Here is a 21,459-nt window from a genome sequence, read left to right as displayed (position 1 = left end):
TTTGTTCATCCTTCTTTGCAACTGTAAGAAACATGTGGGAAGATACTTTAAGACCATCCAAATAACCTCCCTCATCTAAATTTCCTCCTAGATTTGGTGTCCATTGATCGTTCTTACTGATGCACTCTATTGCAGTGGTACAACATGACTTTCCAACTGTACTTGCTCTTAAGGGCTTTTAAAATTTGATGTAATTAGAGATTAGTAGTTACATTTTTGTTACATTGAGAAAGAAAAATTTATTCATGGCTTTCCCACACAGGATGGCTCAACAGCAGGCCTTGAGGTTCCGAGGCCCAGCTCCCCCACCGAATGCAGTGATGCGAGGCCCACCACCTCTCATGCGACCTCCTCCACCTTTTGGTATGATGCGAGGCCCTCCTCCACCACCTCGGCCCCCATTTGGACGTCCTCCTTTTGATCCTAATATGCCACCAATGCCTCCTCCAGGAGGGATTCCTCCACCTATGGGCCCTCCACACCTCCAGGTAAAGAATATAGAGGTAGCTCTTTCTTTGTTGGCATTAGTGTCAATATTATATATGAGTTTTGCCTTTAAAACCTGCGTTCTTGGTTTTTTAGGAAAATGGGAACTAAAGAGAACATCCTTATATTAATGTGTTGCTGTAAAAGCACTGGTAACAATAATTAGTATGGAAATTCAGACTGGAAATGTATATGGTGATAGAAAAATGTATGTGTTAAGTTAGGATTGAATAAGGTAGTTCTAACCTGCCTTCGTCTCTGAGAATTGTCTTTAGTAATCCATCTTCTTTATGGGAAATGAAGTTTGAAATCTTATGTATAGAGTAGGGGAAATTTGTTTTCAGTGATACATATTGCAAGTAAATTTAAATATATATGTATGTATATTCCTGAGCAGTTCTCCCCAGAAATGTTGCCTAGTATAGAATCTAGAAAGTGACAACAAACACATTTTTTAAGCACAATATTTGGATTTTTTTCCTTCCCCAGAAAAAAAAGTACGGTTATCTTACAATTTTAGAAATAGAATTGTTGTGGGATTTCTTTAAATAAAAACTTTTCTGGTGTTTTAACCTGAGGCATATATCCCTCTTAAGTGTAAATAGACCCAGTTATTGTCTGAAATGAGGTTATGAAGGTATCAACTCTCAAAAATACCTACTTTTGAGATTATATTCTTTTTGACTGAGTATGTTTCTGTGTTTTCTTAGTTTGTTCAGCCTGTACCATTCTGAAAGGAAATAAATACAGTAGTATCATCTCCTTTCTGTTAGCTTGGATAATCAAGAATGAACTTACTAAAAATAGAAAGAGATAATGAGCTGTTTAAGTGATGTTAACTCTGTTTCAATAGGGTTATATTTATGGAAGAAACACCAGGTTTTAATACTTTGCTTAGTAATTTTGTTGCCTTCCTAGTAATGAGCAGCCCCCCCTTCCCCCACCCCCCTTAAACAAATTGTTAAATGGTTTTATGTTTTTCTTCAGGATTAGAATAGGAAGTAACTTTTTGACCTGCTGACTGTGGTATAACTTGTTACATGTGAATTTATTCTAATTTGTGCCTTTAATAGTTAAAGTCCTTGCAGAATATTATAAAATGTAATGGATTAATGTAACCCTCTAATGGAAGTATATCAGATGTTATAATGGGATACTTTCTAACGTTGTGATGCTTTTCTTGGTCTTGATGGATGATTGTGTGGTTTTATAGTAAATGCAAGTGATTTCCAGCTCCTGGTGCATGAGATATATTTGGGGTGGATATTTTATAGAACATGGGCCTGTGTGCTGATGCTTGAAAGACAGCGAGCTGAATCCAGAAAAACTGGAGTATGGAAAAGAAAACATTTTTAGGAAAATGAAATACAGTTGCACATTATTAGCATAATGTCAATTCCATTATCCAGATTAAGATGCTTTGGATAATTGAATTCTAGTGTTACTTGTAGATTATAGAGGAAATCTTTTAATCCCTGTTCAAAATCTGTTTTCAAAATGGCAGACCTCTTTTCTGCTTTAGTGAGTAAGATATAGCGGTTACAGTTAAATTGTTTGGTTCAGGACCTTGGCTTGGGTCAGCAGTCGTCGAAGGAATTATCAGAGATAGTGTTGAATCAGTAATGAATGGTTCCAGGAGTTGTTTTTTTTTTTTAACTATAATATATACCATTTAAATTCTTGTTTTCCCGATAAGTAAAAGGGATAATTTTTTTTATTGTATCTTTTAAACTTACTGATGTTAACATCTTTGGTGAGCTACATTATTATTATTTGAAAAATAGGAAATGATGAATATTTTCCTAGCTAATATTCTTTTTTTTCTTGTAGGAAAAGAGAACAAAAGGTTAGGTATATCTGGTTTTTCCTTTTTAGTTATTGCTATGTTATTTGTAAATAAGAATCAGTTTTTTTCTTTTGAAAGTAATCTAGTGCCCAATGTATGAAATAGGCAGTTAAGGTATAAAGAACAAAGCAAAACTCACCCATAATGCTATAACCCAGAGATGACTATTGTTAGTATTTTGATGTACTTCTTTCTAGTCTGTTTAGTAATCATTTTTATTACAGAGAAACTTCTCTTACACAACCTAGATAAATGTATCTGAATTGACTATAAAACTAGTTTCTCTTATAGTGCTTTACTTTTGGGTAGAATTTAGTAATAATTTGAAGGAAAAAAGATAAACACAAGTGACATTACTTCTTGTGAATTAACAGAGACCACCTTTCATGCCTCCACCCATGGGAACCATGCCTCCTCCACCGGGTATGATGTTTCCACCAGGAATGCCTCCTGTGACTGCTCCTGGTACTCCAGCACTGCCTCCTACTGAGGAGATATGGGTTGAAAATAAAACTCCAGATGGGAAGGTAAATTATAAAATGTATTTAGGTTGTTAACTTCTTAGTAACAGAAGAGTAAAACAGGAGTTCTGGCAGATTGAGATCAGTGACTGTATCTTTGCCAATTAAGAATGAGCCTTGGGTAAGCCAGGGTGGGGCAGGACTCCTGGAAAGGCTCACTGGATTGGACTTATGCACAGACATAAGGTGGCCTGGAGCACTTACATAGGTTTGCCTATGATTCTGGAAGCCTGTATTTTAAATATGTGCTTTGGGTCCCCAAAACAGCCCTCAGGTTTAGTGTTTGCTAGGAGAACTCACAGGACCCAGCATGTAGTTGTATTTGCAGCTAAGACTAATTACAGAGAAAAGATACAAAGCAAAACCAGCAAAGAGAAAGAGGTGCATGGGCTGCAGTCTGGAGCAACCAAGCACAAGCCTTCTGGAGTCCTTTCAGTGGAATCATATAGAATGTGTTTAATTCCTGCGACATGGCATTGTGAACACACAGGTGAAGTGTTGTCTGCTGGGAAAGCTCTCCTGAGCTGAGGAGTCGAGGGTTTTCATTGGGGACTGGTCCCATATCTGGCACCATCTGCCCGGCACATACCAAATTCCAGACTCCCAGAAGGAAGGCATGTATTCAGCATAAACTGCATTGTTTGCATAAACAGTTTAAACATAATGAGCCATTCTTATCGGTTAGGGAATGATGGGAACCCTCCTGAAATCTAAGTTTCCAGATGCCAGCCAAGGACCAACATTGTGGGCAGGGCTTTCTAAGGATAGCAGTCTCAGGCCCGCTATGTTAACTTTGTGCACAAAATATAACCTTGGTTCTCCTTTTTTGGTGTGTGTTAAAAATATAGTGTGCTCATTATAGAAAACTGGGGGGAAGGAAAAAAGGACTGAAAAATTACCTTTAGTCTCATCATATACAAACAGCCAACTTTGATGTACTTTCTGTTTTCTAAGGTTTTTTTTAATACTGTTTAAGACAAAATATAGTTGTATTATTGTTTATAAATGATAGTTGGCAGATTCTTTGATAGTGATGATTTTGCTTTCTCTGCAGGTTTATTATTACAATGCTCGGACACGTGAATCTGCATGGACCAAGCCAGACGGAGTTAAGGTTATTCAGCAGTCAGAACTGACACCTATGCTTGCAGCCCAGGCCCAGGTTCAGGCCCAGGCACAGGCACAGGCACAGGCACAGGCACAGGCACAGGCTCAAGCTCAAGCTCAAGCTCAAGCTCAAGCTCAAGCGCAGGCCCAGGCACAGGCGCAGGCGCAGGCGCAGGCACAGGCACAGGCTCAGGCCCAGGCCCAGGCCCAGGCCCAGGCCCAGGCCCAGGCCCAGGTGCAGGCGCAAGTGCAAGCACAAGCAGTGGGAGCTTCCACCCCTACGACCAGTAGCCCAGCACCTGCAGTATCCACTTCAACGTCATCATCAACCCCATCCTCTACCACTTCTACCACAACAACTGCCTCTTCAGTTTCGCAGACAGTATCAAGTGAGTACTAGTCAGCATGTGTTTTCATTTAGGGGCTAGAGAAATGGACAAGTGGGAATGCATTCCAAAATGATCCTAGTGTTTTAGGTATTCTCCTTGATGTTATTTAAAATATGTTTTTGACATTAAGACTTCTGGCTAAAAAGAACAGAAATTTACATTAGTAGAAGAAATTATTTGCTCAGTTGAAATTCATGAAGCTAAACTGGGGAAGTATAGAGTTAGCTATTCAACTTGGCCAACAGTAATGCTGGGTGATGTGGGGTTTGCAGAATAAGTGTAAGTCTTGGCCCCTGCCCCTATCTTGCAGAGTTTCCAGTTTTTCTAATTGAGGAGGCAAGAATAATGCATGTGAAACAATTAGAGAATAGCGTGCAAAGTTATGCAGCGAAAATAGAAGATATAAGAATTCAAGAAAACGGAGAGACAAGTGAGTGGACTACATGGGTATTGAGGTTTATCATAAAGGATGTGTGATAGGATTTGAATAGGTTCAAAGTTTCGGAGAGGTGTTTCAGGTAGTGGGAAACGTAGATCAAGAAATGAGGATAAATATAGTTTATGAATTGTTAGGTGGGAGGATTTATATTGGTTAATGTATTGAATAAGAGACCAGGTTATGAAGAGTTTTAAGAACCAGGCAAATGGGTGAGGTAGGCAGGCACTAGGCGGTCTATATGAATGCAGTATTCTGGAAGATTTTTATGGCATTCGTTTTTTGGGTAGTGTTGAAATCAGGAGAACTTAGGAACTTTTCAATAATCTTGTTTAGAGGTAGATGGGTCCCAGAATGGGATGCAGGCAGATGAAATGTGGAGTTGTGTTAGAAGCAGTGCGAAAGGTAAGAGAATTTTCAGGTATGAAGACACAGAGGCCCGAAGGTTACATCTTTTTTATAAATATGAGAGACAATTAATAGATTTCAGGGATGAGGAGAGAAGAATATTAATTTGCTTAAAAGATTGTCATTAATATTTATGCTACTAGTTCTGGGTTTTATTTTGTTTTTGTTTTTGTTTTTTGATATAAGTATGCTGCTACTTTTTCTACAGGCTGAGATTGAGCCCCCAAATATTTAAATAATTTTATTGATTTGATTATTTATTATGCTACTGGCATGAAGATACATAGTTATCCCTACAAGGCGATTATAATTTAGATTATTTTGCTACCTGGATAATGGGTGAGAATAAAAAAAAAAAAAGCTGTCTCTCTTCCCTCCCCCAGTAGCTTCAGGGACTAGGGAATTATTAGTGTATATTACCTTGTAAGAAATACGTACACGAGAGAAATTTAGTCATACTACTAAATTTAAATTCAAATTTGATTTTATTTTATTGACGTGAGTAGTAACCGAAGAAGTAAGGTACATGTGATACGGAGACAGTTTTTTTAAAGGCCCTATTTGATATTTTTTAGAGGGCTTGGGAGAAAATGTACTTAATAGGAAGATGTAAATAATGCTTTATAGGACTCTTGTAGCTAAGTTGAATTCTGAAAATACAGATTAACAGTGATACTAGCTAGTTGGTTGAGGATCTTTGCCTTTTTATAGGCAAATGCTTCTAAAACCTGTGGGGCAAGGCAGAAAACAGTCAGGTTTTATGGGGTACTTGTGGTGGTGATGGGAAAAGGAGATTAATTAAAAGCAGTGTGGTTCTACGTGGAGGCTCTGTGTTGCTTCTGTTTTGTTCCCTGCCTCTTCGGAAGGAAAAATAGTAGTACTTTGCTTTAAGGGAGATGGGTAGCCAAAAACTTTTAACTGTTCTCTTTGTATTCCATTTCCATATCGGAGTGGTCTATCAGTAGGCCCATAGGTATCTTGTCATTACCAACCGTTCTATTCAGAATTCCTGTTTTTCATTTTTTGTACTACCCTTCAGTGATAGGGAGGCCTTTATTCTAAGAACAGAATAGCAAAATCTTGTTCTTTTTACTGCCTTTAAACATCAATTTTGATGTTGTCTTTCTGAGTATTCCTGATAGCTGTTTTTATTTCACTTGATTCAGTGTCAAGAAGTGTTATCAGTCTTAATGTTTCTCCATCTGTTAGAGGTAGTCACTTGTCTTTTTTAGTTAAGATCTGAGGCTGGATTAGTAGTGTATTTTGAGGTCTAGTGTTACACTAGTCATTTTAGCAAATGGAGTTAGTAGGAATTTACCTACTATAAAGTCCTAGCTACCATTCTCCCAGCCTCCCAGGTAGTTCTTTTGTTGCCTTTGTCCCTTTTCTCTCATGACGCATGGCAACTAATCAGATTCAGAAAATCCTGTGTCAGCAAGAGGAATAGGTTGAGTGCATACTTTTTGCCATCTCCATTTGGTGTTCCTTTCCCCCTGAAATTTGATGCCTTTGTAACTCATTTTATTTTCCTGACTCAGTACTTTGTATTGTGAGTTTAGCAAATATTACTAAATACTATTACCATGATTTTTTAAAAAATGTAATTCTGTGAACTGCAGTGTAAACCTGTGGGTAAATTGAACTAAAAATTAAGGAATTTATATTTTAACCTTAGTTGAGCATAAACTCATTTTATCCTGTGCAAGTTTGTGAAAAATGCTGATGATATCCTCCTCAGGGAAGTTGGGAAGAATAACTTGATATATTTTCAGCCACTGCAGTAGATTACAAATGCTAAATGGTATATGTATGGGACTGGGCAAATGTTGCATGTAATTTGTATTTTTCATACTGTTATAAAATTATATTAATATGATACTGTACCCTAAGGCTAGGTCTATGCTAGACCACCAATTCATTCCTGGGCCCCTGAAGATACTTGTTTGGCCCTGCTGTCTATTTAGCCAAGGTGAGTCCCTCATTAACAAGTATGAAATTGCTGACATCTTCCCAGCCTAAGTGAGTTTTTCATTGTTAGGAGCTGAAGGAAAGACAGTGAGAAATTTTTTCAGTTGGATTATTGGGTGGTTTGCATTAAACAGTGTGCTTTTCCTTAGAATAAAATTGGCATAAAGATTGGGAAAGCACTGTTTTACTTAATTTGATAAATTCATTCTTATTCCAATATAGGTAAAGTTTGGCATTTTTCTTTATATCAAGATAAAGTATTAGTTACCAATGAATTATGAAAATGAATTTTGTTTTGGAACTGGATGGGTTGTGAATAAATAACAAAAAATGTTTTGTAATATTTGAGAACTGAAACTTAAAAAAAAGGAAATACGAATTTTAAATATTTCGGGGGTCACAAAGTGTGATTACTAGGGATGAGATGTTTTATTTTTGATATTTAAAAATAACATATTAGCAGAACCAAATTATCCTGAATTTCACATTTTGCTGGTCTCTCACACTGGAAACCTGAGGGGTTTTTTTTCTTTTTTTACCTTTTTCTTTTGAAATAATTATAGAGAAACCCAAGTCGTTTTTGACTCCATTTGTTCATATCCAGTCAATTATTAGTTATTGCATACCTTTTTCTCTCTGTTCTTCCTTGCTTGGACAACTCCAGATATGTTGAAATTGATTTTCCCACCTCTGTTCTTCCTTTTCTTCCTATGCATCTGCCAGGTTAATTCATCAAATGAACAGTGATTGTTACTCTTCCATAAAGAAACCTTCATTCTACCTCCCCCACATCCCTTTTACATTCATGAAGTCACATAAATAACACGTGAATGCATTCTTATAAAAAAAAAATCAAACTCTAACGAAGCATGTGTAGTAAAAAGTAAAAGGTGTACACAGATACGTTTTGGTGTTCATTCTTTTAGATCATTTCTCTACGTTTACATAAGTTCTTCCCTTTCCCTACCCAGTCAAGTGCAGACTCCTTAGTCATCTGTTCAAGGCCTCCCACTTTATGCCTCTGGCCTGCCTTTCCAGCTGTAACTCACTGGTTCTGTTGGTATGCCTAGTGTTTTACTAGTTGACTGCTTGTCTTCTGTTTTCTAAACAATACCTTGTTGTCCCCTACTCTTTGCTTTTACTCACTTTTCTCACCACTTGCTTATTTTCTCCTTTCACTTTGTCATTTTCCTTGTTGAAATCCTAATCTTTCAAGGCCTATCACCACAGCATAAAATTTTCTGTACCGTCTCACAGTAAGAAATGGTCTTTGGGTCTTGAGTTACACTCCTATACATTTATCCCATTTCACTTTGTGTTTTAGTTATTGTTTATGTTTCATTTAACTATTTTCAAGCTTCTTGAAGACAGAGACCTTGTTATAAATTCCTTGCAGTGCATGGAATGGGCCCTAAATACTTACCTACTGAATGAGTGAATGATGAATGAATATAGTAAAATGGTTTAAGAAGGAGTGATACATATTTCTGTTTTATCTTTTATCAGCACCCACAACACAAGATCAGACCCCAAGTTCTGCTGTTTCAGTTGCCACGCCTACAGTTAGTGTTTCAACTCCTGCTCCTACAGCCACACCTGTGCAAACCGTTCCTCAGCCGCACCCCCAGGCGTTACCTCCTGCCGTTCCTCATTCAGTACCTCAGCCAGCAGCAGCAATACCTGCTTTTCCACCCGTAATGGTACCTCCATTTCGTGTTCCCCTTCCTGGCATGCCAATTCCACTTCCAGGTAAACCAGTAGATTATAATAGTTTTTCCAGCTATGTTTTCATATTGTCAGTTAGTTTGTTCTCATGTGTCTGTTGCATTTGAAATTTGCCTTGAATCTCACTTGTTTGAAACATTTTTGAAAGATTCATGGCTAACTGCAATATTTTTCTCTTCAGTTTTGGTAAATGTCCTTTTCTGTTGTTGTTGTTTACATGTCTTAAAATTAGAGCCACATTTAAAGCAACACTCATTTTGGATAATGGCCCCAATGAATTAAAAATGATCATCTTTTTGTGTAAATATGTTCTAAATGCAATATTTTAAGAGATTGAGTGTATGAAGTTGAGAAATCACAGGTCACAATAAGTAACACAAGTTAAGTGATTTCTGTATCATACATTGGCCTAAGCACTTTACATGGAACAATTCGTTTAATTTTCACAACCATCTTATGAGGTAGATACACACACAGGTTAAGTTACTTGCCCGTGGTCACGTAGCTAATAAGTGCATGGTGTTGGGGTTTGAGTCTGGGCACTCCAGATCCAAAAATCATGCTCGTAATAATTACGTTTTACTGAGAAGAAAATGTGAGTCACTTAACTTTAAAAAAATCATCTAAAACAAAGCATAAGTTTCCCTTGTAACAATTGTGAAGTATAACAGGCACCATTTTAACGTTTAAATAATTATGGTGAGTTCATGTGTTTTATTTTTTTAGGGGAAATCATTTCAACTAGAGAAGGAATTAAAAGATTGTGGAGTAGAATTTTTCCCATAGGGATTAAACAGTGGTAGTGTTTGGCATCGTAATTTGAGTGTGTTTGCTGTTGTCAAACATACTTACTCCTTAATCCATGGTCCGTTCTCCTAGAATTACAGTTGAAAATGTTGACGCCTTAGAGACGTCAAGCTCACAAGGCTAGTTTGCAGCAAAGATGAATAGAACCTAGGCCTCTTATCTCCTAATTTCACAGTCCTTCCACTATGATTGCTGCTTTATTGTACTAGTTTTTGTGTAAGAATAGGGTTGTGATACAGCTATTTCTTAAGATTTGCACACATTTTAATTATCACATTGTCTATTTCCTCGTAACTACTTCGAAAAGAACACTTTCCTATATTACACCTTAGCAAGAAAGAAACCAAAAATTTAAGAATTAGTGGGTTTTTTGGAAAACCTTTTTACATATTGTTGATATAGTGTTAGGTAATTAAATGACCAGTATGTGATGTTTAAGAAACCGAAATCATTTAAAAGTAAGAAGAAAATAAAGAATGTTTTCTCTAATACTAGGGATTACCCTTTTTCAAAATTAAATTTAAGATTAAGCAACTGATACTTTCCTCTTTGGATATACTCTTTGTAGAAAATTAAGTGATGAATGGATAAAAGCTTGACATTCGTCATAACCTCTTGCAATCTTGGTCTGCTTTAGGGTCAGGGACAGTGTTAAGACCAGATCCTGGATTCTGAGTGATCATAAGGAGCTGAGGTTGTTAATTCTGTAGAGAGAAGATTGAGAGGTAGCATAATAACATATATGAGGTATTGGAAAGGCTGTTGTCTAAAAGGACTTTGGTTTTGCTTTAGAGGTTCTTAATAGGACCAGTGGGTGAAAGAGTAGCAAAATTTATGTCTGTAGAAAGTGGAATTTTGTCACAGTAAAATCCCTTCAGTTATAGCTGTCTTTGGATGTCTTGGTCTTCTCTGGTCCTCACCCCACCGTTAAATTTTAGAACAGATGGTAACCGTTTGTGTTACCAGATGAGGTAGTACCTATGAAGTTTGGCAGTAAAAGGCATTTAATAAATGGCAGCCACTAATGATGTTTTGTAGGTCAGTTGGAAGAGAACCTGAGTTAGATAATCTGTAAAATTTTATGCAAGATACCAGAGATTCTTTGGAGAGGGAACTAATGTTTTATAGAAAGTAATATTTGTTTTATATAGTGAGGCATCTTAGATATTAGAATTCGTTCATTTTCTCATTTCCCCTTTTAATTCAGTCATCTAAGGTACTTTAGTAAAAAAACGAATGGAAAAGAAGACCTGTTTTTCTCCTCCCCAAATCTTTGGTTTTATGTATAATGCCATCTATCTCTGTTTTTCCTTTTTTATATCAATTCAACAGTAAGGTAAACAGGAGGAATTTGGATGTAATTTATCTTGGAGCCTTATATTCTATTTGAAATAGCAATGTATGGTGCTAATGAGGATGATTAAAGAAGGGATAGTCAAACAAGATGAAGAAAAGGAGTGGCAGAGTTAGGTAAAATATAGGAGTAAGAGGTGGAGTTGGGGATAGTGAATTGGATTAGGATTACAGGATTTCTACTTCTTAGTCTGTAAAATTTTATTTGTAATTTTAAGAAGCTTATGGTCAGTGACATCAGGATTATCCAGAATTCTAAATGGAATTTTCTAATTTCCTGGTAGAATATAATTTGAGGGTAGAGTTGTAGGAAAATTGAACAAATGCTCCTTTTTAAAGAAGGTTAAAAATTTAGATGTTTGGTTATTTTGTGAGTCTTCATGATATGCATATAGTCACCCTTAGAAAACCTTAAGTTGGTCTTTTTAACATGAGAAGAAACAGACATGTCCTTTTATTATGGCCTATAATGTTGATAGTCAAATACAAGAGTTCTGTGTTGGCGCAGCTGATATTTAACAATGGCAGTTAGGCCTAAATATGAATATATTTGACTTTCTTCTGTTTAAGTTGTATAGTTGAAATTACTTATTAGGGGATGGTTTTGGAGAACAGTCTTTGAGAGTAAAGTTCATATAGTCTAAGAATTGAATTTCTAGTGCTGACTTAGTAGACTCAGTGATCCTGCAGATAGCAGTATTTATACTAATTTAAACCTAATATATGCTGTAACTTCCTTAATCAAACGAATTTTTCCATTGCTTTCTTTAAACATTATGGAAAATAAAACTATACATATAACTTTACTCAGCATACTTTTTTGATCCAGTGCGTTTGTTTTAGTTTCATTGTTAATAGAAAGTTTAGCTATAATATTTTTACTTAAAATAGTAATTAAGAAATTAAGGCACTTTTCAAAAATTGGCAGTATTTTGTGTGTGTGTGCGCGTGAACATAGGTATGTTATTTACAAATGCAGGGGTTTAATTTAATTTTTGTCTCTGAATTAGGAAAAATTTATTTTTATGTACTTTAGTGGGGAAAAGAATTTATTACTTTTAATTTTTATCAGTACCAAAATAGGTTTAGTTTTTTTTTGAGCCAAAACAAATAGAAAATAAAATTTAACTTCCCAACCCTTTGCCTTCAGCCTTTTCCTTTAAAAGTTTTAAAAAATTCACTCTTAATTTTGATTTTCCTCAATTAATCAGTCTTAGTTTTCCAGCTTTTCCTTTCATTCCCTTTTTATCACCATTGTAATGCATCATGATGAGTCTTCATTCTTCTAAGAACTGTACGTAATTTCCATTCTTTAATACAAGTGCTACTCCTTTAGCTGGCTTAAACGATTGAGGTTTCTAAAGTAATCAGCCCATGTAGTCATAAATGATACTAAAGGGGCTGTCTTCTTCTTAATTTGTTAGCCTGCCCCCACAGTGTTCCAAGCCCGTGGCATTCCATACAGCAGGCACTACACATGGATATTTTGTCATTAGTTGAATGCTACCCTCCTCTTCATCTTTGCCCTTTTATTTAAAGTATTATTTGCAGTGGTATATTTGGATCTGTCTCATACTTTATTTTCTTCCTTTTCCTCCCGCCCCTCTTTGTCCTATCTTACTCTTCTTCTACTTCTGCATGGTTATGCTCCGTGCCTCTGCTTTTGCATGTAGTTCCCACTTAGCAGCACAGAGAAAGTGTCTTGTTAGTGTCATGCTGCGTCTGCCTTTCACTGGTGTCTTAAGCAGCATGGGTTTGATGTCCTGTGGGAAAATGTCCCACATGAAAACATGAAAACTTGTTATGCATACGTAATGAAGGGGCTTTCCTTTGTTGAATTTAAACTCTTGAGACTCCTTCAGATATTATCAGCTGGTTTGATAAAAAGGTAATTGATGCTGTAATTTAGAATTAGTTATCATTGGATTTGGCACCACTTCCCACAAAATGTCAAACAAAAAGAAATTCTACTCCATCCTTGGTCTTTTTCATTGGAAATAACATTCTAAATTGTAGTGGTAAATTATTTCCCTGAATCCCAGTGGTAGCCGACATACAATGGCAGCTTTCCAACGTATGCTTGCTTATCCATTTTACAGGTGTAGCAATGATGCAAATAGTCAGCTGCCCGTATGTAAAGACAGTCGCTACCACCAAGACCGGTAATTTTTAAAACCATCTTAGTTTGTTTTGTCTGTAAGTTGGCATGGTAGTGAATGTTGTTGTTTATCCTTTTATTTATTTATTTTGCCCAAGTGAGTGGATTTTTTTATATTTTTCTTTTTAATGAGCAGTATAAATGCAGTTGTCATATTTGGCCAACACTTAATTTTCCCAATTGCCTGTAGTATTAGCTTCGTTGGTTCACAAAAGCAAATAAGGTCAAATCACTTTGTATCTTAATTTTTGTAATAAGTGTAAACAACTTCATTCTCATATTCATAACATTTAATTTTATTTTTTGACGTGTGTTTTTAAGTTAAATATAAAAAAATCATTTCCATGTGTAAAGTGATGTGATTATGCTTGCATGCTAGTGAGTATATGTGTGTGAATATTTGTGTGTATAGTATAAATTTGCATTTTAAAGTTACTGAAGTTAATTACCTGAAACTTAAATTCTAATATAGGATTTGAGGGTTTTTTTTTTCAATTTTGATTCACGTTTTTGATTATTTTATTTATAATACCAGCTTGTTTAGCTGTCTGGTGAAAAATATAAATCTTGGCTTATCTTTTAAAAAAAAAAAAGAAACATAGCTCTCTTTCCGGAAAAGAATAAACTGTCAAAGAGTTTACAGGCATATTTCACTTAATCACTTAGTATATTAAAGTTGATTTGATAATAAACTCAGTCATTTACTTTATTTTTACGTATTTATTTTTTCAGTCATTTACTTTAAAGTAGAATTCATATCCTTTTTAGGTACCTTAGAACAAGAAAACAATTTTGCCTCAGGAAATATGCTTAGTAAATGTGCTTGTTGCCTTGATTTCATTAGAATTTGAGGAAATTCTTTATAAAAATATATTTCTATTAATAAGTAGAGAATATACCATTATTTTTATAATTTATTATGTTATAATTTATTAAGATTTCACTTATAGTTGTGACCCAAATTTCTGACTGTTCTTAAGGTACTTCTTGGGTTCAATTTCTGAACCTAATTGAATTTAGGCATTAGAAGTAAGCCAGGGATGTAGATTTAAGTAATTAAATCATAATTTATATGATTTTTTTTTGTTTCAACTGGCTCATTCATTATTAATGTTTAATAGAAAGATTTAGCTCATATTTTAAAGCTTTATTTTGTATCACAATTTGATACTTGGATCTAATTTTTTTATTATTCTTCTTCTAGGTGTATTGCCAGGAATGGCCCCTCCTATTGTACCCATGATACACCCCCAGGTTGCTATTGCAGCTTCACCTGCTACCTTAGCTGGAGCAACAGCAGTTTCTGAGTGGACTGAATATAAAACAGCAGATGGGAAGACATATTATTATAATAATAGAACATTAGAATCAACCTGGGAAAAACCCCAAGAGCTAAAGGAAAAAGGTATAGTTTTAATGACTTGGTGGGACATAGTATAAATAGAAATGCTATTTGAAATTCTGAGTTAATTCCTTTTTTAAAACGTTTGAGGGATTTTCTGGTTACATAGTGTTGGATTATTTATTTCCTCTGAATTGATAAATATGTATGTATTTAAAAAGCCAGTTCTTCTACTTATGTGTTTGTCCATCACTTTATCATCTGGAGAAGTTAAATTATATGTACACACTAATATATATATTTTACTCTTGTCAGGAATTGCATAATTATTCTACTGAATAATTATCGTTATCATTATTGAGATTGATAGTAATGATCAGGAAGGAATGTGTTTATTGTATGTGTCCTGAAGAAAAACTTTAGGCTGTTGGAATCTTGGAGGAAGAGGACTCATAATTTTCTATTTCACAGTCCCTATTTCTGTTTTTTAGTATGTTATCCCTTTCAGCAGAATGAATGATTGCTACAGATGATATGTGAATGACCTGAAAGACTTTATGTCCCTCTGAAATCCTAGTAGTTCTTTTCTGCTGACAGTTTCCTGATTGGTATAGCAAGGTATTTGAAGTTGAACATTACATTAGATTCAAATCAATGATATTACAAGGAAGAACATTTTATTTTTGTGGTTAATAACTAGAAATGGAATATCTTAACTGCTTAGTCTCTGAAAGTTCATCAGAAGTTACATCAGAACCACTGTGTGATGTTATCTCAATTTTTAATAGAAAAATTAGAGGAGAAGATTAAAGAGCCAATTAAAGAACCTTCTGAAGAACCTCTGCCAATGGAGACGGAGGAGGAGGACCCTAAAGAAGAGCCAATAAAGGAGATAAAAGAGGTAAAGGGCCATTCCCTGTTTCCCTGGGAGCCAGCATTGATTGTTGGGTGCAGTTTACTTGTAACTGAAAATCCATTTGATGTAGTTTCATTTTTATTTTTTATAAATGTATTTTATTTTTTTTTGGCTGTGTTGGGTCTTCGTTGCTGTGCGCGGGCTTTCTCTAGTTGCGGCGAGAGGCGGCTACTCTTTGTTGCAGTGCGTGGGCTTCTCATTGCGGTGGCTTCTGTTGTTGCAGAGCACGGACCCTAGGTGCGTGGGGTTCAGTAGTTGTGGCACGCGGGATCAGTAGTTGTGGCTCGCGGGCTCTAGAGCGCAGGCTCAGTAGTTGTGGCGCACGGGCTTAGTTGCTCTGCGGCATGTGAGACCTTCCCGGACCAGGGCTCGAACCCGAGTCCCCTGCAGTGGCAGGCGGATTCTTAACCACTGTGCCACCAGGGAAACCCATTTGCTGTAGTTTTAGATAATTGCTGTAAATCTGACCTGAAATTTTAGGGTTCTTTGAAATTTCTAATTCAGTTTTTCCTTTGAAAGTTTCATTAAATTACTTCTTATACTAAACCAAGACCCCGCTAGAAAGAAAGGACCTTGGACCAGAGCTGATGTCCCCTCCTGACTTACAGACTGGTACATGTTATAATTAGAAGTACAACTTCATATTGGGGAATGATCGTTGCATTTTATTTGTCCTCTCGTGGCATGGAATAATCTCTGTACAGCACTAAAAGAGCTCTGCTTTTTGGAAGCTTTTTTAATTCAATGAGGGACCAATGGTAGTCTTGTCTTATCAGTAAGGAATTTAGCAGAAAAAAGAAACGACCTTAAATGAAGAGGTCTCCTCTAATCTTCTATACCCTTTTCCTTATTTCTACTCTTAAACAGATGGTTAGTGAGTCTGTAAGATAGGACCTGCTGCTGATGGGGTCTACTGTTATGCAATTCGGCTCTGTCTAGGGGGCAAGGATTTAGAACTTATTTAGAAATTCTGACTCTGAGTCTCTCCTCTGTATGCTAGCAACAGACCTTATGTTGGTTGTACTTTAAGGTATTTGCAATCTTTCTTATATTGGTGGGATATTCAGGTATAGTTTTGTGATATTAATTTAATGGGAGTAATATCATTTCCCATAGGAGCCCAAAGAAGAAGAGATGACTGAAGAAGAAAAGGCTGCCCAGAAGGCAAAACCAGTGGCTACTACTCCTATTCCTGGTACTCCATGGTATGTACTTGACTTAAGCTGTTTGATTGATTGATTGCCATGCTTGATTATTATTATCCAATAGGAAGAAAAAGTACTTAAAAAAGCATGTGTCAAATACCTGTTTGTTTATTTATTATTTATTTTGGTTGCATTGGGTCTTCTTTGCTGTGCATGGGCTTTCTCTCTAGTTGTGGTGAGCGGGGGCCACTCTTCGCTGCGGTGCGCGGGCCTCTCATTGCGGTGGCTTCTCTTGTTGCTGAGCACAGGCTCTAGGCGTGTGGGCTTCAGTAGTTGTGGCACGTGGGCTCAGCAGTTGTGGCTTGCGGACTCTAGAGCGCAGGCTCAGTAGTTGTGATGCATGGGCTTAGTTGCTCCGCGGCATGTGGGATCTTCCCGGACCAGGGCTCGAACCCGTGCCCCTTGCATTGGCAGGCGGATTCTTAACCACTGAGCCACCAGGGAAGTCCTCAAATACCTGTTTTTATCTACTGAATATTTTTTGGTTCTTGTTCATTGTATTTTGGGTGCTCAAAATTCGACTGCTGCAGTGTCTTCCTCCCTTCATGGAACTCTCCATTAATATTTATTGTTTAAAATTATAGATTTGAACCACTAAGATTCTGAATCTACTTTTTTATTGTTTAAAATGTTTTAAAATTGCTTTTGTGTATATATTCTCATATGTGATTATGTTTATAGAACTTTGTAAAATTATGTCTTTTTATCTTAGCATTGAACAGTCTATTTTTTCTTTCCTTCTTATGTTTGGTTTTCCCTTTTCTTCCTCTCCCCACATCAGGGCTTTCTCTCCTGTTCCTTTTCTAACTTATTTAATCCGTGTACAGTCTACACATGGCAATGAGTTGGCTTGTTTCTTAAGTTTTATAATCTACAGATTCCCCTCCAACTTGTTTTCCTTGCTTTTTCCTCCTTGCTTTTATATTGAAAAAATAAATGTGTTTGTTCTATAGAGTCCCACAGTCTGGATTTTATTATTGCATTCTCATGGTACTCTTTAATAGAATCCTCCATTCCTGAATTTCCTGCAAGTTAGCAGGCAGTTACAGAGATGTGATCGGATTCATGTTTGATCTTTATCTCATACATTTCCTATTTCAGACCTAGATTCAACCATTTTCCAAGGAGCCCTGGTTTCTTTTTGTGAGAAGGGGCATTTATAGGCCATGTGGGATCTAGGGATAGTTGTTACTACTGAATAAGTCATTATTTTTAGACCTCTTTGGTAGACAGAGGTGGAAGATACAAACATTTAAAGATACATCTTAAGTTCACACCATTACTTGCAGTTCAAGTCTACTACAAGATTTTTATTGACTCTCATCATCTATCTTAATTCAGTATCTCCTTTTCTTCTGGAAACCATCTTTGAGTGATAGCAACATAATTACTCATTTGCTTTTCTCACAGGCAAGACCAGTACTATCACCAACAGTGTGATTACTGAATACAGTTTAAGCTTTTTTTTTCCGGTTATTTTTATGTTTAGGGTATATTACTCTAGGGATGTATAGTCAAATCATTGTGTTTTAAAAGCATTTTGGAATAGTTGTTTTTTATGTAGTTATTCTACCAACTTGGTACACAGGCTCCCTTTTAAAAATAATTGTGCAAAATATTTACCCAGTTCTAGAATCAAAGTTATGAAAACAATTTGTTTAAAAGAATGTATTTCTAGATTGTGGTTTCTCTGAGTATTGTACATGAAAAGCCGGTAACCAACTCCATACCCTACCAGTCTGGAGTTTTGCGGCCGTTATCAGTTTTCAGACTTGGGTCTTTCCTCAGATTAGTAAAATTTTCTTTTGGGATTTGTTTAATTAATGCTTTTTTTCTTCATCTGTTTCTTTCCCCCTTTCTGGAACATTTGTAACTTGCTTGTTGAGTATCTTGTATTTATTCTAAATCCCTTACTTTTTCTCTTATGCTTTATATTTATAATTCCTGTGCTTTGCTCATTTTCTCATTGACCTGATATGCTATTAGATGAATGCATACAAAAAAAAAAGCGTACAATATAAAGGAATTATATGAAGTAAAAAATTACTTCATAGAAGAATTCCACTGTCACCAAGCCCTTCCTCGTTAGTAAAAGTTTGGTACATATGCTTTCTGCACCTTTTGCTATATTGTGTTTTATGCACATGTGTGTAGAGATGTGTGTGTGTTATATATGCACATTACAGTGTCTTTAGAAAGTATATTATTTCTGAATTTTTTAGTAAATATGTCCTAGACATTTTGCAATTTTAGTACATGTAAATCTATTTGTGATAGCATAGTTTTCTGTTGTATGAAAATAGGTAATTTTCCTACAAATGGGTGATTAGGTGGTCTTCTGTTTTTGTATTGTTTGTGGGTTTTGTTTGTTTGTTTGTTTTGTTTTTTTGCCCTGGCATTACGAAAGTTGCTGTTTAGGGCATCCTTTATACATACATATTTCTTTGGGAACACATGCAAGTATTTCTGTAGGATTTATTTCTAGAAGTGAAATTGTTGAATCAAGTGATAACAGCTATTTAAAATTTTGGTGAATATTGCTAAATAGACCTCAGAAAGGGTTTTTTTTGTGGGAAGAAGGGGGTGTACCAGTTAATACTCCCAGCAACAGCCTGAGCGTACCAGTTTTCTCTCACTCTCACCAGTGTAGGGATATTCCTTTTAAATCTTTAGTATTCTGATAAGAAAAGAAATCTTGTATGTTTCCAGAATGTTGGTATAATTGAACCTATTTTATGTCTGTTGGCTGTGCATTGCCTCTTTACAGTTTTTGCTCATCTTTTTATGGGCTTGTCTTTTTCTTATTGGTATGTGGGAGCTTTTTATGTATACTGCTGTTAACTCTGACATAAAGAACTCGCACACCTCGATAATACGGAAAAGAATCCAACAAAAAAGTAGTCAAAAGACATGAACATGTACTTTACAAGCAGCACATGTGAAGGAAGCTCCTTGTCATTAGTACTCAGAGAAATGTAAATTAAAACCACACCTATTAGAATGGCTAAAAGTTTTGAAAACTGAGCATGCCAAATGTTTTAGAGGATGGTGAGCAGCTGAAACTCTCATACACTGCTGATGGGAATTTCAAAATGGTAGGACCACTTTGCAAAGCAGTTGGACAGTTTCCTAGGAAGAACATATAATAAATAATTCAGCCATTCCACTATTTCTTCGAGAGAAACAAAAACATATGTCTATACTTTTACAAGAATGTTCGTAACAGTTTTATTTGTAATTTATTTGGGCTGTTTCCAGTTTTTGGCTATTACAAATAAGCAGGTATCTAGGAGTGGAAAAACAGAAAACTAGAAACACCCCAAATGTGCATCAACAGGTGTATGGATAAACAAATTGTGGCATGCTACTCAGCAATAAAAAGGAACAAACTATAGATACACTCAACAACACATATGAATCTCAAAGTCATTATTGCTAGGTGAAATCTTTTGTGGAAGTCTTTTTTGTCATGGAATCCAACCAAAAACTAGGGCTTACTGATCCTAGGGAATACAAAATACTTCTAGTTTTGATCTCTCTTTATAATTAATTTAAAGGCAGGAGTTGGGGGGTGGTGACTGTAATACATTTTCATCCAATTATTCAGTGCAGAGTTCTCTTCAAGAATTTCCATTAGAACCATCCTGAGACACTTAAGCGATCTTGTTAGATGTTTAACTTTATTGGGAAAAAACTAAGCCTAAATTTTCGATTCCAATTTCTGAAACACTGTTTGATCCATATTAGTAGCAATAACTACTTTGAGATGGAGGTGATATTCTACTAACTCATGTTGGCTTCAGAATACCTAGGTGTGCTAATACAGCTCCAATGGTATTAGTGATAAATGTGGAGTGAGAAACTGTCAGGACATTTCAGCATTAATAGAAACACTATGGACAAAGAATTCTTGTGTCACAAAACTACCCTGTGCTAATAATATGCATGATAAAGTGATTAGGGGTGAAGTGTACTGATAATCTGCATTTTTTAATGTATCAAGAAAAATAAGACTGGCAGATGCATTGATGGAAGGATAGATAAGTGATAAAGCATATATGATAAAATGTTAAATGTAAAATCTAGGTGGTCAGTATATAGTGTTCATTGTTCTAGAAACAGTCTTTTGATATTTCTGTATGTTTCAATTTTTTTCATAATATTGGGGGTGAAAAACTATGGAAACAAAAAAAAACCCTAAAAAAGCAGCAGTCGATTGATATAAATATATATATAAATAAAAATAAAGTCCCTGTGCCACTATAGTTAAATACAAAAGTTTAAATACTATAAGTTCAAAGATAAATTTTTCATAAGTTAAAACCTAACACAGATTACAGACAAATGAAACATGGCAAATACAGGCAGCCCTCAATTTGCACTTTGTACGGGACTGTAAAAAATTTATGGCAGGCTAAATCTTTGTGATGCAATCTTAGTAAGCAATGGAAAAAGTTACAGTTCTCAATGACCTTAAAAATTTTTGTCAAAACATTAAAAACTCTCTTAGAACCAGAAACTAAAGCTTGCTGATCTAGGAAATATAAAATGCTTCTAATTTTGACCTCTCTTTATTCTTAAAACAACAACAACAAAAAGTCAGCTTGATGCTCTGAGATACTAGGAAAAGAATTCTAGTATAGTTAAGGAAAACATGGAACTTCACGTTTTACATTTAGCTTATCTCTAAAGAAATAATGATTTGAAGAGCAACATCTAAAGATATCAAAAAAATAAACTAATAAAATTTGATTATCCAAATGAAGTAGCATACTTGCTTAGCTGAACAATT

General features: G+C 35.6%; 1 protein-coding gene across 14 annotated transcripts in view; it reads left to right on the top strand.

Annotated features, from left to right (window-relative positions):
• The window catches only part of TCERG1 (transcription elongation regulator 1), a 59,777-nt gene that overhangs the window by 6,209 nt on the left and 32,109 nt on the right, over positions 1-21,459 (top strand). For 5 of the 14 annotated variants that reach the window (XR_014261650.1, XM_082454073.1, XM_082454072.1 and 2 more), the window contains exons 2-10: positions 263-488; positions 2,707-2,859; positions 3,908-4,349; positions 4,660-4,779; positions 8,668-8,910; positions 13,146-13,208; positions 14,409-14,609; positions 15,335-15,447; positions 16,579-16,667. Coding sequence is in view for 13 of the 14 variants with exons in the window: in XM_082454073.1 (XP_082310199.1) it covers positions 263-488; positions 2,707-2,859; positions 3,908-4,349; positions 4,660-4,779; positions 8,668-8,910; positions 13,146-13,208; positions 14,409-14,609; positions 15,335-15,447; positions 16,579-16,667 (1,650 nt within the window). In the remaining variant the exon portion in view is untranslated. The remainder of the gene's footprint in view (positions 1-262; positions 489-2,706; positions 2,860-3,907; positions 4,350-4,659; positions 4,780-8,667; positions 8,911-13,145; positions 13,209-14,408; positions 14,610-15,334; positions 15,448-16,578; positions 16,668-21,459) is intronic. The other 9 variants (XM_082454078.1, XM_082454077.1, XM_082454076.1 and 6 more) reach the window with 3 other exon arrangements.

This window comes from Balaenoptera physalus (assembly GCF_965194825.1).
Source record: "Balaenoptera physalus genome assembly, chromosome: 3".
Taxonomy (NCBI): Eukaryota; Metazoa; Chordata; class Mammalia; order Artiodactyla; family Balaenopteridae; genus Balaenoptera; species Balaenoptera physalus.
This window is presented reverse-complemented; position numbering and strand designations above follow the sequence as displayed.